This window comes from Pelobates fuscus, chromosome 5 (genome assembly GCF_036172605.1).
Source record: "Pelobates fuscus isolate aPelFus1 chromosome 5, aPelFus1.pri, whole genome shotgun sequence".
Taxonomy (NCBI): domain Eukaryota; kingdom Metazoa; phylum Chordata; class Amphibia; order Anura; family Pelobatidae; genus Pelobates; species Pelobates fuscus.
Window position 1 is genome coordinate 119,295,079 of NC_086321.1, and position 16,022 is coordinate 119,311,100.

A 16,022-nucleotide genomic window follows, 5' to 3' on the forward strand; every position below is an offset into this window, starting at 1 on the left:
AAAGGGAAACTATAGTGCTAGGAAAAAAAGTTGTTTTCCTAGCACTATAGCACCCTTTAGTATCCCCCTCCATTGCAACCCCACCTCCCCCTGTTACTTACCTAAATCCAGTGCTGTTGTCCCTCAGCAATAGGGACACCAAATCCGTTCAATGAGCTCAAGGGGTCTGGGTGTGTATAGTGTCTCCATAAATCTTTAAAGTGCTTAAAATAATTAAACAGATGAACACATTCTTGCTAAACTGCATCGATACCGAGTAGTTTATTTTACGATTTTAACTCCAATCATTTTATGCTACTACATATCTATATTCTGCATGTCACGTGTATTCAAATGAAAAAGTAAAAAAAACAAAAAAAATCCTGATAAGGCAATATAAACTTTTTTTTTTTTTCTTGTTAATCTGTCAAATTTGAACCATTATTTGTGAATTCCAGTAGTATATTACAGTCCAGAGCAGCAACTCTCTACTACCAAATAACATGATGAAAACCTACTGTAAATTGCTGAATATTTGCTTATTTTTAGCAGCCAGATTCTTCCTTGCAGATTTTTATTTTTGCCCATGACAAATATAAACTTTATTGATTACACAATCATTATACATCTGTGACCCATTATAATAATTGGTCTAATATTTTGTTTTTATTTTTAAATTTCAGGACAGATCCATTCAGGGGCTTTGTGGACTATTGCTTGCAAAAAATACCTCAGGAACGGCCCACATCAACAGAATTACTGCGGGTGATTATAATTTATTCTTTTTAAGTGACAAGTTTGAGACGTTTTACATATCATTTTATGAACTTGAAATCTTATAAGTAGGGGTTGTGTTGAGAACTTTAAAAGCTCCACTATCACTTTAGACATATGCAAAGATATGTAGAGATTAACCTCTTATCTGCTGGATGTACTACTCCAACTCTGGCAGCTAGAGTTCTAGGCTGGCAAGTGTCCATTCTGTCTAACTTTCGTTGAACAGAGTGTCAGTCAGCAGGCTGTAGTAGTTCTGATGCTTGGAGTGTAACCCTTTAAGTAGAACATGCACCATCTCAGTGCAATGTATAATAATCCAAATAATGAGAGCACTCACTGGATTTAGTGAAATCAAAAACTTGTATTTAAATTCGTATAAATCAAATCAACGCCTCGACCGACAAACGGTCTTTATCAAATCTTTATCGAAATGTGGATTTGATTTATGCAAGTTTTTCATTTTTTTTCACTAAATACAGTGAGTGCTCTCGTTATTTGTAAATATATATATATATATACATATTTGATCTTGAGAAAGGTCCCAGAGAGGACCGAAACGTTGATCTGCTCGTTTACTATATGGAATAAAGAACTTCATACAAGAAAGACCGTGAGTGCAGCCCATATGTTTATCTATTTTGAATTAACAAACCCCAGGACTGGCACCCGGCATTTGCACAATTGAGTTCAGCCTGAGTGCAAGGACTACATAGAGTGTGTATGTATATGTGTGTGTGTATATATATATGTATATGTGTGTGTGTATATATATATGTATATGTGTGTGTGTGTGTATATATATATATATATATGTATATATCATATTCGACAGAGTGATATATAGATATTTTGACATCTTTTCTACTGGACTAATATAGCTAATTGAGAGTATTGCATTATGCAATGATACCTTTTTTTTTATTGGGCTATCATAATAATTAAAAGACGAGCTTCCAAGAGGTTTCCTCTCTTCTGCAGACCTGAAGAAGATATGAAAACTTTGAAAAGCTTGTATTTTAATATTATGTTAGTCCAATAAAAAAGGTATAATTGCATACCACAATACTCTGGTTATTTTGGTATTATATGTTCTATATATTGACAGACAGACACATGTCTAAAGAGTTCAAGTATTACTCCAAGGCAAGGGTATGGAATTCCTATCAGCTGACACCTGTGACATCTAGCTCTGGGTGCTGGGCATGCACTTTCAGTGGAACAACTACTACCGGTACGACTGCACGTGAGGCCACCCGATGGGCATTGCTAAACAGAGGACACTTCCTCCCAGCTTTAAAAGAGAGCGCAGAGCAGAGGGGGGGAGGGGGGGGGGGGGGGGGGGGAGAAGCAGTGGGCTGCCGCACTAGAGGCATGGGGAAGAGAAGGAGCAGTGAGCTGTTGGAGACCCCACACTCGTTCTCATCAACCTTTGCCAGTAGCAGGACGCCATGCAAGCCACTCTACTGCACACAAAAAGTAAGCTAACAGGAGGGTGGCCACAAATTTACATGGATGTGCCTATGAATGTCAGATTGTATGTACACCAAAGGTGCAGACAATCCACCAAAGGTGCATACCACACATTCCCCCACATGACCAACATTAGGGGGGGGGGGGAGAGAGGGTATGTGTGGTCTGCACCAAAGGTGCAGGGATCATAGTACTTCCAAAAAAGATAATTAGAAAGTAGGCAACACAGAGTACACAAACACATCTCACTAACACTATGGGTGGTGGGGCAGAGGGTGAGACACTCAGGAATTTTCCCTTAACTCAGAATGCTCGCAAAATGAATATAAATGAAAAAAATTGGACTAACATATGTGACTGACTTTAGCTGACTTGGAGAATATAAAATCAGAATTTTTTTTTATTTTTTTTTTGCCTTCGTTTTTCAATCCAGATTTAATTTGTAAAAATGTTGTTTAACCCCTTAAGGACACATTACATGTCTGACACGTCATGATTCCATTTTATTCCAGAAGTTTGGTCCTTAAGGGGTTAAGTGAATAATACAGTGAATGTCCAGGGGTCTAGGCAAATGCCCGAATCTGAAATAATTTTGTTTCAGGACAATGTAGATTGTCAAGATGCTAAATTAGATAAGCTGCTTTAGTCCCTTGCACAAGTAGAGTTTTTTCAGGTCTGTGTTGTGTATATTAAAATATTTAAAGCATTTTATTTTTAATACACATTCTGGGATATTTTACTATGAGAATTTAAAAGTTGATGCAATTCTTTTACAACCAATGCCATGTGTATCCTGCTCAGAAAAAAAACAAAACCCCCCAAAACTCCTTAACTCCACTCCTAACTCCTTAACGCAGTTCTCAATGGAACAGGGGAACTGCACCCAGACTACTTTAATTAGATGAATTTTGGGTGCCTACAGTGTCCCTTTAACTCCAATCCATTACTATAGCCTCTGAGAGTAATACCTGTACTGACAATGCCAGCCAGTATATAGGCTGTATAGTATATATCTACACATAGGATTTGCTCAATCTCATGACCACCAATCGGAATGCTTGGGACTAATGCTAACTGTGTTGGTTGTTGTACACTGTTTTTCTGTAAGGCTTGGTTATGATGGATCGGTTGTATCATCATGTTTTGTTCAGTAACTGGTTTGAAATACATCATCTTTATTTTGCAGTATGACACACAATTTTTTTCTATGCTGCAAGTCTTTAATCCACATTATGTAACTAAATAAACTCACTAGAATTACAGTGAGCATTATACCCTTTTCTACTGAGGAAGAATATAGAAGATACTTTTTGTCTAAAGAAAGCCACAAAGAAGACAAGTAAAAGCATACTGACATGCACACAAAGCCATGAAAAGGTTGACTGAGAGTCAAACACAGCAAAATAATAACAAAACAAGTAGAAATGCGCTAATATAATAGTGGGTAAAATGTCCCCCTTTTACAAAACATATTTTTGTGCAAATAATGCAAAAATTATTACACAAGTAATAAAATGCAAAAACAAGTATTTAAGAGAGAAGCTGCACCTATAAAGTGTGATAGCCTATAAAAGTACACTCTTAAAACATATAACAAATAAAGGTGCGTATTATTTATTTACAATCTATACATTTTTAAAGGTATAGCACACCCTTATTTATTATACATCAAAATAATAAATACATGTTTGATGCAAAAAAGAAAAAGACAGTGCTAAAAAAAGTAAGACTCACATAAGATTCATTGCTTTGCCACAAAGCCCTATGCATCATCACAATAATACTGCATACATGACTTGAAAGAATGTAGTCTAGTTGTAAGGGTCAGCCCAAATCTTTAAAAATGAAATGTGCACCGAAATGTTAAATAACTCGTCCACATTATTCTTATTTATAGAGCGAAAGCAATTTATGCAGCGCTCTGTGATCAGAGATTGGGGATATCTGACAACAAGTAGTTGACATATAAAGTGTTATCGGAGGGACAGAGCTTACAATCTTTAAGATGGAACTCAAGTAAAGAAATAATATACTAATGCAAACCAAATAATCCCTTGCTGTAATTCACCCTTCCTTGTGAAATTTCTCACCCTACTTGTGCACCCACACCATTTCTGGTTACAATGTTCCCTTCTTTGCTGTATTTGCTTCCCCTTGCAGTTTATTGATATCTTCTGAGGTGCTTACTTTTCTCCATTCAAATTGGACCTTGTTTCCATATCCCTGTGTACTGGGGGTCCTGAGAGTAGCATTATAATGCCTCAATCCTTGTAAAAAAGGCTCTAGACTGCCACTCACTAGTTTTCAAGTAAATTCAGAAGGGAGGTCTTGACTTTGGTGTTGAACAGTACCCCTGGACATAACACTGAACATGCCACTATAGTAGTGGCCTGTTTTTGCTCATGCATCACATTTTTTGTTTCCATTTAAATAAAACATCCTCTTTAAATGTCTTTAAGTTTTAAGTGAGCACGTATCACTAACCAGATGTGACATTTACCTAGTTTACATTTTTGTATTTTAATAAACACTTCCCCATAATTTGCCAGGTATGTGATAGTGGAGATTTAAAAATAAACTAACTGGCATTTGTGTAAAAACAAGAGCACAGGATAAAATACATTAATAAAACAATTTTTTTTACCAATTTGACTATTTTAAAACCTGTAAGAGAGACTGACTTAAGCGAATTAAGAAATTCTGGCACCGTTCCCTTTGTGTATGTGCAGCACTAGAATGTGTCACGTCAGCTCTTTGTTCTTTAGTTACCCATGTTGCACCCACAGATAATCCTTTAACAGGCTCAGGGGTTTAAATATTTCTTTCTGAGTAGCTGATTCATGTGTCAATCCTTTTGCTCTCTAGTAAATGTAAAGGTTCATTGTAGTTATTAATACACAATAACACTGAATGAACCTATATTTTACTGAGTCTTTATAGGGTTGACATGTTTGTAGGTATCAAAAAAGTTTTTCTGAGTGTCGGTTAAGTACAAATTTCCACAAGTCAACAAAAGATGCGATTGAGAACATCATGTAAGCTAAATTGCTAAGTGGACAAACTACCATTATAGATTATTCACATCAAGCATGTCCAACTCAAAAGCTAACACGGGCCAAATAAACAAGGTTCATGTTTATGTGGGCCGCAAAAACAAACAAACTACAGTTTCCATGGAAATGTAGGTTTATTTAGAAAAGTACAGTATAAAAAAAGTTGCCTAACTGACACTGGACGTCCTCGCATTTGTAGGGCTTCAAAATAAACAAAAGAGCAAATTTATTTTAACCCCTTAAGACCGCAGGGCGTTCTATGCCGTCCTTATTTAGATGGCTCTAAACGCCGCATAGAACACCCTGCAATCTTTTGTACTTACCCGGTCGCTGGCGATCCCACGCCAGCGATCACTCTTCGCCCCCCCCCCCCGGGCCATGTGATCGCGAGGTCCTTGCGAGGACCCCGCAATCACATGGACGGCATAGCTGTCCAAGGCATTGCCAGCAGGGGGAGTGCCTGTAATGACAGGTACTCCCCTTGCTGCCTGAAAATAAAATAAAAAAGATGTTAAAACAGTGTAAAATTAAATTTTATATATATATATATATATATATATATATACTCTTAGATCATATATATATATATAATCTAAGTATATATATATATATATACACATACTCTCTACTAGTGTATTTTAATATTAATATATACATAATTATATATATATATATATATATATATATATATATCTCAAAATACACGTACCATGATATTGATTAAATATATAATTTTCATTATGTGTATATATATATATATATATATATATATATATAATAATAAATAAATATATAAATACGTTAAAAAATTAAATTAAAAAAAAATAAATAAATATATACATGCGTAATTTCGTTCTAACTGTATTTTAAAATATATATATTGATATCAAAATACATGTAGAACGAAATAATATATATATCTATTTACATAAGTATATACGTATATATCACTATATATACCTATATATATAAAAATAGTGTGTATATATGTATATATAATTTTACATAATTAGGTCATTTTATTAATTACAATTTGCAGGGAATTTAATTTTTTAGCACTATATTTAACTCTGTAACTTTCCAAGACACCATAAAACCTGTACATGGGGGGTACTGTTGTACTCGGGAGACTTCGCTGAACACAAATATTAGTGTTTCAAAACAGTAAAATGTATTACAACGACGATATAGTCAGTGACAGTGACATTTTTTGCATTTTTCACACACAAATGGCACTTACACTGACGATATTGTTGTGATACGTTTTACTGTTTTGAAACACTAATATTTGTGTTCAGCGAAGTCTCCCGAGTATAACAGTACCCCTTATGTACAGGTGTTATGGTGTTTTCAAAAGTTACAGAGTCAAATATAAGGTTTGCGTTTCAGTTTTTTCACATAAAAATTTGCCAGGTTGCCTTTGAGACCGTATGGTCGCCCAGGAATGAAAATTAGCCCCATGATGGCATACCATTTGCAATAGTAGACAATCCAGGGTATTGCAATTATGGTATGTTCAGTTTATTTTTTAGTAGCCACTTAGTCACAAACACTGGCCAAAATTTGCGTTCAAATTAGTTTTTTGCATTTTCAAATATTAACACTAACGTTGGCCAGTGTTTGTGACCAAGTGGCTACTAAAAAAGATATATAGAATTTCTCACACACTCATGGATAGTGTCCACATACAGTACTGTATAAATCTCAATTCGAAAAGTGATTGTGATAAAAAGTGAAATAACTTCCCTTAGCAATATAGGATTTGCCCGAAGATTTCCTCCTATCTTCAATTCAACATGTGTATGGTATAGGGCCATTACAGGCTAGGGAAATAAGAAATACATGGCATAGTGCAATACTGTATATACTATAATTGGATATATGGGCAAGTGACAAATGCTCACTCACACTTTAACATCCCAAGAAGTGCCTTCAGAAATATACTTGGTGTGTCTTCTTTGCTTCAAATACTTGGTAAATGTGAATCTCACATAAAAAACAAAGTGCAAAAAAATAGATTGGATGACTGTATGAGTAAAGAGAAAAAAAAGCATGTATTACTTACATCAAAGTAAATAAAAGCAGGTAAATCAGTCCAACGCGTTTCTTCCCTGTTAGGGACAATCTTTAACAAAGATGAATAAAAATACATACGTATGTATTTTTATTCATCTTTGTTAAAGATTGTCCCTAACAGGGAAGAACCCTCCCTCCTATTAATACACTGCCACCACTCCCTAATTTAATACACTGCCCCCCTTCCTCCCCCAGGTTAATACACTGCCCCTTCCCTCTCTTAAATGAATACACTGCCCCCATCACCACCACTCTGCACTGCCCGCCCCCAATGTAACACACTGGCCCCCTCCCTCCCTCAAATGAATACAGCGCCTCCTCCCTTCCTCAAATGAATACAGCGCCTCCTCCCTTCCTCAAATGAATACAGAGCCCCCTCCCTTCCCCAAATGAATACAGTGCCTCCTCCCTACCCCACATTAATACACTGGCTCCCTCCCTTAAATGAATACAGTGCCCCCTCCCTCATTCAAATTAATACAGTGATCCCTCCCTCAAATTGAATACAGTGCCACCTCCCTCATTCAGATTATTACAGTGCCCTCTCCCTCAAATTAATAGTGCCCCCTCCCTCAAATTAATACACTGCACGCCCCTCTTCTCCTACCTTACAATTTGCTGTCGGTCCTTCAGTTCCAGCTCCAGCCCTTCTGCCCCTTTTGGGCTGCCAGCAGGAGGGAAGGGGAGTGGCTGCTCTGGGGTGCTTGGCAGACACACAGCCACTCTGCCCTCTTGTGGTCGGGAGAGCAAGAATCAGGAAATATGTTTCCTGTCTTGCTGGTCGCAGCCACAGCTGAAAGCGGCCCCAGGAAAGGCAGGCCGCAAATATGTTTGACATGCTTAATTTACATAGTTACATAGGCAGAAAAGACATGCGTCCATTAACCCCTTAAGGACCAAACTTCTGGAATAAAAGGGAATCATGACATGCCACACATGTCATGTGTCCTTAAGGGGTTAAGTTCAGCCTCTCACTTTTGTTTTCGCTGTTGATCTAAGGTAAGACAAAACCCCAGTTTGAGGCGCTTTTCAGTTTTGTAACAAACTAGGGAAAATATTCCTTCTTGACCACAGAATGGCAGTCAGATCTCTATTTATAAAGAGGCAAAATTATATGTATGCCCTTTTTATACATAACATGTATGTATACATAACATTACCTTACTGGTTAACATTGCATATTGTTGCATAGTTTGATGATCTTCTTGTGTGTTGTTGTCCCTAATTCACAACCATTTTAAGGTGTAAGTTGCTTGTGCATTCTTTACTTCGAAGTGCATAACTTTGCATTTAACTACATTAAATTTCATCTGTGATATGAGTGTTCTCCAGTATATAATAAATCCCGCTGCCGCAAAGCAGTATTCTGCTCACATTGTATTACTTTGCAGAGTTTTGTGTCATCTGCAAACACTGAAATACTACTTTCAATGCCTATTTCAAGATTATTTATAAATATTTTGAATATAAGCGATACCAAAACAGAGTCCTGATGGACACCACTTACTACTTTCTTACAGCTTGAAAATGTACAATTAATGACAACTCGCTGTACTCCATCTTTAGAGTTATTCAAGTGGATCACATCCACTGCAACACCCTGATCTATACTTCTACTTACTTCTTCGTAGAATACAATTAAGTTAGTTTGTCATAACCTATGTTTCATAAAACCGTGCTGGTTTTGCTAAATAACATGTTTTTTTTTACAATGTATTCCAGTAAATTATCCATCAATAATCATTAAAATACTTTCCCAGCAACTGTAGTTAAGCTCATGCTTCAACCTTTTTTTAATATAGGAACCACATGTGCCTTCCTCCAATTGTCTGGTAAAGTTCCAAAAAAAAATAAAAAAAAAAAATCCTGAAAGATCAAAATAAGAGGTTTACTTATTTCCACACTTAGCTCCTTAAGTACTTGTTAGTGAATACAATTATGACCTGGTGCTTTATTTACATTAACGGATCACTATAGTGTCAGGAAAACAAACTTGTTTTCCTGACACTATATAACCCTTAGGTCCCCCCCACCCACAGGGCCCCCCTCCCGCTAGGCTGAAGGGGTTAAAACCCAGAGCCGCGCATGCATTAAAAACGCTCATAGGAAAGCATTTTTCAATGCTTTCCTGTGGACGTTCTGCACGCTGAATGCGATTTTTCGCATTCAGCGTTGCAGAATCGCCTCTAGCGGCTGTCGGGAAGACAGCCATTAGATGCTGTATTAACCCTGCAATGTAAACATAGCAGTTTCTCTGAAACTGCTATGTTTACATCTGAAGGTTTTAAACCTGGGGGACCTGGCACCCAGACCACTTCATTGAGCTGAAGTGGTCTGGATGACTAGTGGTCTTTTAATTTTCTTTAGTTGCTGAAGCACCCAGGCTGGAGTCATCCAATCACATATTTTCTACAAGTGTTTCACTGCAATGAATTGCATATATATTGCCATAGGTTCCTCCTTAATCTACTAGGGAGGAAAATATTAATGTATACCTTTCCTGGTCTTCATTAACAAACACCCATCTCTGTTTTCAGTGTACCTACACTTTCAGCTTTAAAAAAAAAAAAAAAAAAATATGTATGCACTTGAAAACATTTTTGTTGCTGGGTTTGCTCTCTTTAGATATCACTTCCTCATTTTCTAGTTTAGCCCATCACCTTTTTTCATGCCTTATTGGCTTCCCTGCTGGATGAGCATGAAGATGTCTGTACAGCTGCACACTGGATCCCAGGAAAGTGATCCACTCCAGCTCTTCCAAAAAAAAAAAATGGAATTTGTTAGTGTGTGTGTGTGTGTCAGTCAGTCAGTGTTTGGGTGTGTCTGTTTAGGTTACTGTCCCCCCTCCATTTGCATAGGTAAAGTGTTTTTTACTCACCTGATGTCCCACACTTTGCTTTTCTTGCAGCGGCTCACCCCGTCTCTATACCTGAGATCACCAATCTCGATCTCAGCCAATCCAATGGTTTCACATAGTCACATTGCGTCAATCAGCATCTCCTCATGGAGATGCATTGAATCAATGCATCTCGATGGGGAATGTTCAGCGCCTCAATGCAGAATGTGGTCTCTGGAAATATGAAACACCTCTAGTTGCTGCCTGAGCTGAAAAGACTGGAGTCTTCACTTTGGAGGAGAGCAAAACAGCCTTTTGAAAGGTTCTCATGCATAAAGGTCTAAGCCTGTCATTCAGTTCTTGCTTAGACCTGTATATCACCAGCAAAGCAATATGTTAAGGATTGGTTGACATTTGGAGGAGGGGACATTTTTTAACTTGTATTTTATGAAGATATTTATATGCAAAAAAAGAACCATAATGGGATACTGAAAAGAAAAAGGGGAATGAGTAAAAAGAAAAACATTTAAGAATATCAACAGTGCACTGTTTATACCCCATATGGGCAATCTCTTTCAGTGATGGGCTATACGTAGGTCCAGCGCAGAGCTACCAACCTGTGGTTAGCCAATAAAAAGTTTTACAATGTAATGTTGGTGTAGGCAAGGAATACGTAAATAAAATAGGGTGCATCTTGGAGATGACTGTTTTGAGAGAAAGATTGTAAGAGGGATCTGATATGTGACCACACTTTTGGGGCATTCACTACAGATGTTAAAGTAAGTGTGTTTTAGTCCCACACCTTCAACTTATAGACAAGATCATATTGTAGAATTTGCCTATTTCAGATGAGCCTCTGTAAATTTATAACAGGAGGTTATTTTGTAAGGTGCATTTATAATTTCTAACTATATAGTTTGAGGTTAAAGTAACTTGAGTGTTGTGTATGTCAGTGTGTGGTTTGTTTTTGAAAGTGTAAAAAAACACTATAATGTCATGATAATATATATATTTTTTTTGTGGGGTGGACAGAGGTTACATGGCTATTAATCACTCCTTGTAGTTATCCTTATAGGAATGTTTATTGTGTGGACAAGTTGTATTCCCACTGTAAATCTGGTAATGTAATCAGTTTGTTTTGTTTAGAAACAAATAGTGCAGTTTTGTAATGTGTTAGTCTTTCCTGGGCTGTAGATTAATTTGGTGTAATGCCAATTTCAATTACTTTAGAAGAGCAGAGTTTGTACATTGAGAGTTTGATCCTAATGTTTGGACACATTTTAAAATCCATTTTAAAGACAATACATTTTCTTGCAGTTTTGATAGCACAATATATAAGTGATTTTTAATGTGCTATTATTTATTTTCTTATGGCGGTGTGTATGATGACGTACACTTTAAATAGTTTAAGTGGAACTGTCACTTCACTCTGATATGTTTACATAACCTGATCTAGATTTAACAGATCTCGTAAGGTTAAGCGTGAAAAATAAAATTAAATGTAGAAATCCACACTTCTTTATCCTGCAACTGAGCTCCTCCTGCTAAGTTTTATACCAGCCATTGTTGAAACCAGGAGGCTGCACTCACCTGAACATGCATAAATGGGGTGCTGCTGGGGGCCAATTTATAAAATACACAAAAATTCTTGTTCTAAGTTCTCTCCCTTTAGACCTAGCAGTCTGCAAAGCGACTGTATAGTATAGAGAAGAGGATAAATTATGCAATTTAAATGTGGGTTATCATCCACATTTGCAAGGTTTACCCTGGCTGTGCCTGGTCTGAACTGGATTGTGATGTAATTTTGCTAAATCTTTAAAGGGACACTATAGTCACCAGAACAACTACAGCGAAATCTATTAAAGTGTAAATGCTTATTATACATAAATATTATTGTTGTAAATAACAATATTTTAGTGTGTGTTTGTGTGGGGGTGGAGGGGTACTCTTGAAGAGTTTTCATCTCCCACTCAGAATATTTTATAAGGGCAGGAGACTCCTTATTTGAAAGAAGAGACTTACTTCTTCTGAATGAGAGATCACTTGACACTTTGAAACCACAGGTGAACACCAGTCTAAAAGAGAGGCTTTTGTTTAAGGTGGTGAAGTGGCAAGTGAAAAATGTAGCCTTGGCAAATGGAAATAGACTAGATTTGAGTCTGCATGCATACAGTGGCATGTCACTTAAAGCTTGGCTGGGGGCCTTGAAAATGGATGTCCTTCTTGTGTTTATATAATGTAAAAGGTAAACCCTGTCCCATTACCTTAGAAAAAAACATGAAAGCAGCCTTTCAAGTGTGGGGGGGAAAAGTTGTAGGACAAAGGTCATGAACTTGTTGCCCTAGACAACTTTAACAATAAAAGAATGTCATGAGTGTCAGTTCAGCAAAATAGTCCTCTACATTACAGACTAATTTGAAGGCATATTTAAACCATCCTTGGGTGACTTTAACCTAGAGATCAGAATGGCCTGCATGCATGTCATCAATTTACTGACTAAGAAGCTGGTGAGATCAATTATTAGTGTCCAGTGGAGGATATAAGTGCAGAACCATTTCTATGTCATATTTGGTTGGCACATGAAAAATATTTTTTTAAGCTAATGTATTAGACTGTCTACTGAAACAACTATTGCTCACAATATATTTTGCTTGGAAGTGCTAGGACTTAATGTGATGACAAATTGTAAATAAAACCATTTTTCTACCTAACACATTATCTTTTTTTTGTATGCCAGCATGAATTTGTGAGGAGAGAGAGGCCGCAACGTGTGCTCTTAGACTTAATCCAACGTACAAAGGATGCCGTGAGAGAGTTGGATAACTTACAGTACAGAAAAATGAAAAAAATACTTTTCCAGGAATCTAGAAATGGACCTTTAAATGAGTCCCAAGAAGATGATGAGGTAAGCCACAGAAGTGCTAATGTTAGAGAAATTGGGTAACCTGAATAAATACTCCTGACTTCATGCTAAAAAAAAAAAGAAATACAAAATGTACAATTACTTGGTGGAGCAGGTGTGCACGCAGTTTTTTTTCCCATTTCATTCCACAATTTTTTTTTTCAATTGTATTTTAAATGTGTGGCTTGAGTAAAAACCTTTTAAGAAATGTACATGCTTTACATTTCTCTCTCACCACTGAAACCCCATTATCATTGGTGGATCCAGTTGCAGGGTATATAGAATAACTTTAAGCTTGAGATTGTAGACTAATCTTGAGTTGTGGAAAAAGCAAGTATAGCACCTATAAACAAAACCATTTGTGTAAACCTTTAAGTAAGTTGATAGCCTTTTATATTAATACTTTGGAGTCCAACCAAACAACTCTAGTACATAATATAAAGTACTTCAATTAAATTTGTAAATTTACATTTTTAAACCTTTAGATTTCGAAAATGCAAACTCTAGGTAGAATTTGCTCTCCATTTTATTGCTTTATAAAATGAAAAAAAAATGATATATATATTTCTTTATATAGTTTATATGATATATGTATTAATGAAAAAAACGATTGATATATCTTTCAAATAATAGCAGCTGTCAGGTGGGTTTTATCAGCTTGCCAAGTACATTTATTGATGTTTTCTCATGAATGACGGTATTTTTTGAATACATATGCACTAAATCAATTGTATGCATATGTGTTTCAGACCGCTACAAATAACTTTTTAATGGCACGTATATTCTGTGCAAATTATTGTAGCAGTCAAGGGTGAGCTAAGCTTGATGTCATGGTAGATGAGCATATGCCAATGGCATATAAGTTTTCCGCGTTTTTTTGTTGGTAATATATAAATATTAAGCTATTTTAATGTCTGTTTATTACCACTTTGAAGGAACATTGTAGGCATTATAAGCAGTAGTCCAACATCACTACTAAATTGTTTACTCATTTTTAGTAGAGAATCTCTGTCCCCAGCAGCCTGAAGCTGACCTCCATTGACCATACGGCAGACGCGGAGCTATGCTTTGCTTCATGACAAACCAGAGCTGGGGGTGGCAGCTAAACTCTCAGTCCCTGGTGTGAATTGATATAGACCGATGCAGAAACAGTCACTTTAGGCTGCTGGGGACCAAGAATCTCTACTAAAAGATGAGTGACACTGTGGACTCCCGGGACCATAACCACTTTGATCAGTTCAAGTGGTTATGGTGCGTAATGTGTCCCTTTATAGATTCAGTAGTTCTACATACACTGAAGGAATCCCTAATATGGTCATAACAACCTTTTAAGATTGTTAAATAACTCCAACATATATTTTAACAGTTCACTATATATATTTATTTTTCATACCATGTGCCAATTAATTTTACACTTGTCTTGGTATATTTTAAAGTTTGAATTATATAACTTAACTTGTGCTTAAAATACTATTGACATGAACCACCTCAAATTGTTTACATTTCTGTTTGTCTTAGAAAAGTAACATCCTTGTTTTAGCCAAAATTGGTACTGTCTTATACAAATAGGAAACCACCTTGATCAAATATTTCTGTTGGTTAACCTACCTGGTCATTTTGTTAGTGCAACAAGTGAGAGAAAATAAAATAAACGTGCACATGGTAATATTTGGAAACAACTTTATGGACTATAGGATATGGAGCATGGATCAAGCTCGACTGGAAAAATGGACAGTCTTGGCAGCAATCATTCCATCCCAAGCATGTCTGTCAGTACGGGAAGCCAGAGTAGCAGTGTGAACAGCATGCAGGAAGTAATGGATGATGGGAGTCCTGACCTGATGATAATGCAGGGATACAGCTACGATTCAACTTCTTCCCTTGTTCCCAAAAAGGTAAGTGCGGAGATTGTTTTTGTTAAAAATTGGGGAGAAAGGAAGTTTGGTGAAGATGCAAATAATAAACAAACACTCAAAACAAAACACACACACAAAAAATACCTGGTCAATATTTATTCACTTGGTATTGGCACAGGCAAAAGTGTACAAGTGTTTCCATACGAAATGTAGTGTTAGTGTACAATGAAATTCTACAGGGATATGCTAGATCAGAAACTATCTATCAACAAACATATGTTTTATGTATGCATACTCACTCTATGCACTCTTCCTCATCAAAGCATTTTCTTCGTAATATATAATAGACTAGAATATGTTAGTAAATGTGCTTGATATTATAGGAAACGTATACACAAAAATAAGATGGGCTAAGATTGACCTCTGTGCACAGGAGCAGTGCAGGTTTGCGTTACTAAATCATAACTTTACCCTTCTTCTTGTAAATCTAACTTTTCTTAATTGAATAATTACTTTTATTTCCATGATGAAATTATAAAATATTTTTTGGGGGGGGGGGGGAAATATCATGGGTTCATAGGTGCAGGACAGGTTATGTGCTGTTGCATAAAAAAAAAAATTCTATGAACTATCCTATAGTGATATTTGTAATATTCTACAAATGGAGCTATCACAAATGAAAACAATGGAAACTTTTAACTGACTGGCCTACTTTTAGAACCTTGTCTTATTTATTTATCTTTGAACACTTTATTAAGAAACCAAGTATATACTCAAAAGTTACTAAGGGAGACCAATAGTGCAGACAGAAAAAGCTAAATACATAAAAAAGGGAACTATAAAACACTCACAAACATAGAAGTAAAAAGGCAGGGTATAACCAGTCTTCTTCAAGTGCTTCTTCTCTTCTTGTATATGAAGATGAGTACTTAAAACAAAGCACAGAAAAAAAAACATAGTGTATAGCTGTATGGTATTCGAAAAATTGCTTTATTATATACACTTACAAAATAAAAGTAGTAAAAGGGCTCATCAATTCAAATCAACATCCGCTGTCTACCACCAGGAACAGA

General features: G+C 36.3%; 1 protein-coding gene across 1 annotated transcript in view; it reads left to right on the forward strand.

Moving 5' to 3' along the window:
• The window catches only part of TAOK3 (TAO kinase 3), a 140,573-nt gene that overhangs the window by 18,897 nt on the left and 105,654 nt on the right, over window positions 1–16,022 (forward strand). The window contains exons 10-12 of the mRNA XM_063454181.1: window positions 663–744; window positions 12,929–13,096; window positions 14,788–14,988. Of these exons, the coding sequence (XP_063310251.1) occupies window positions 663–744; window positions 12,929–13,096; window positions 14,788–14,988 (451 nt within the window). The remainder of the gene's footprint in view (window positions 1–662; window positions 745–12,928; window positions 13,097–14,787; window positions 14,989–16,022) is intronic.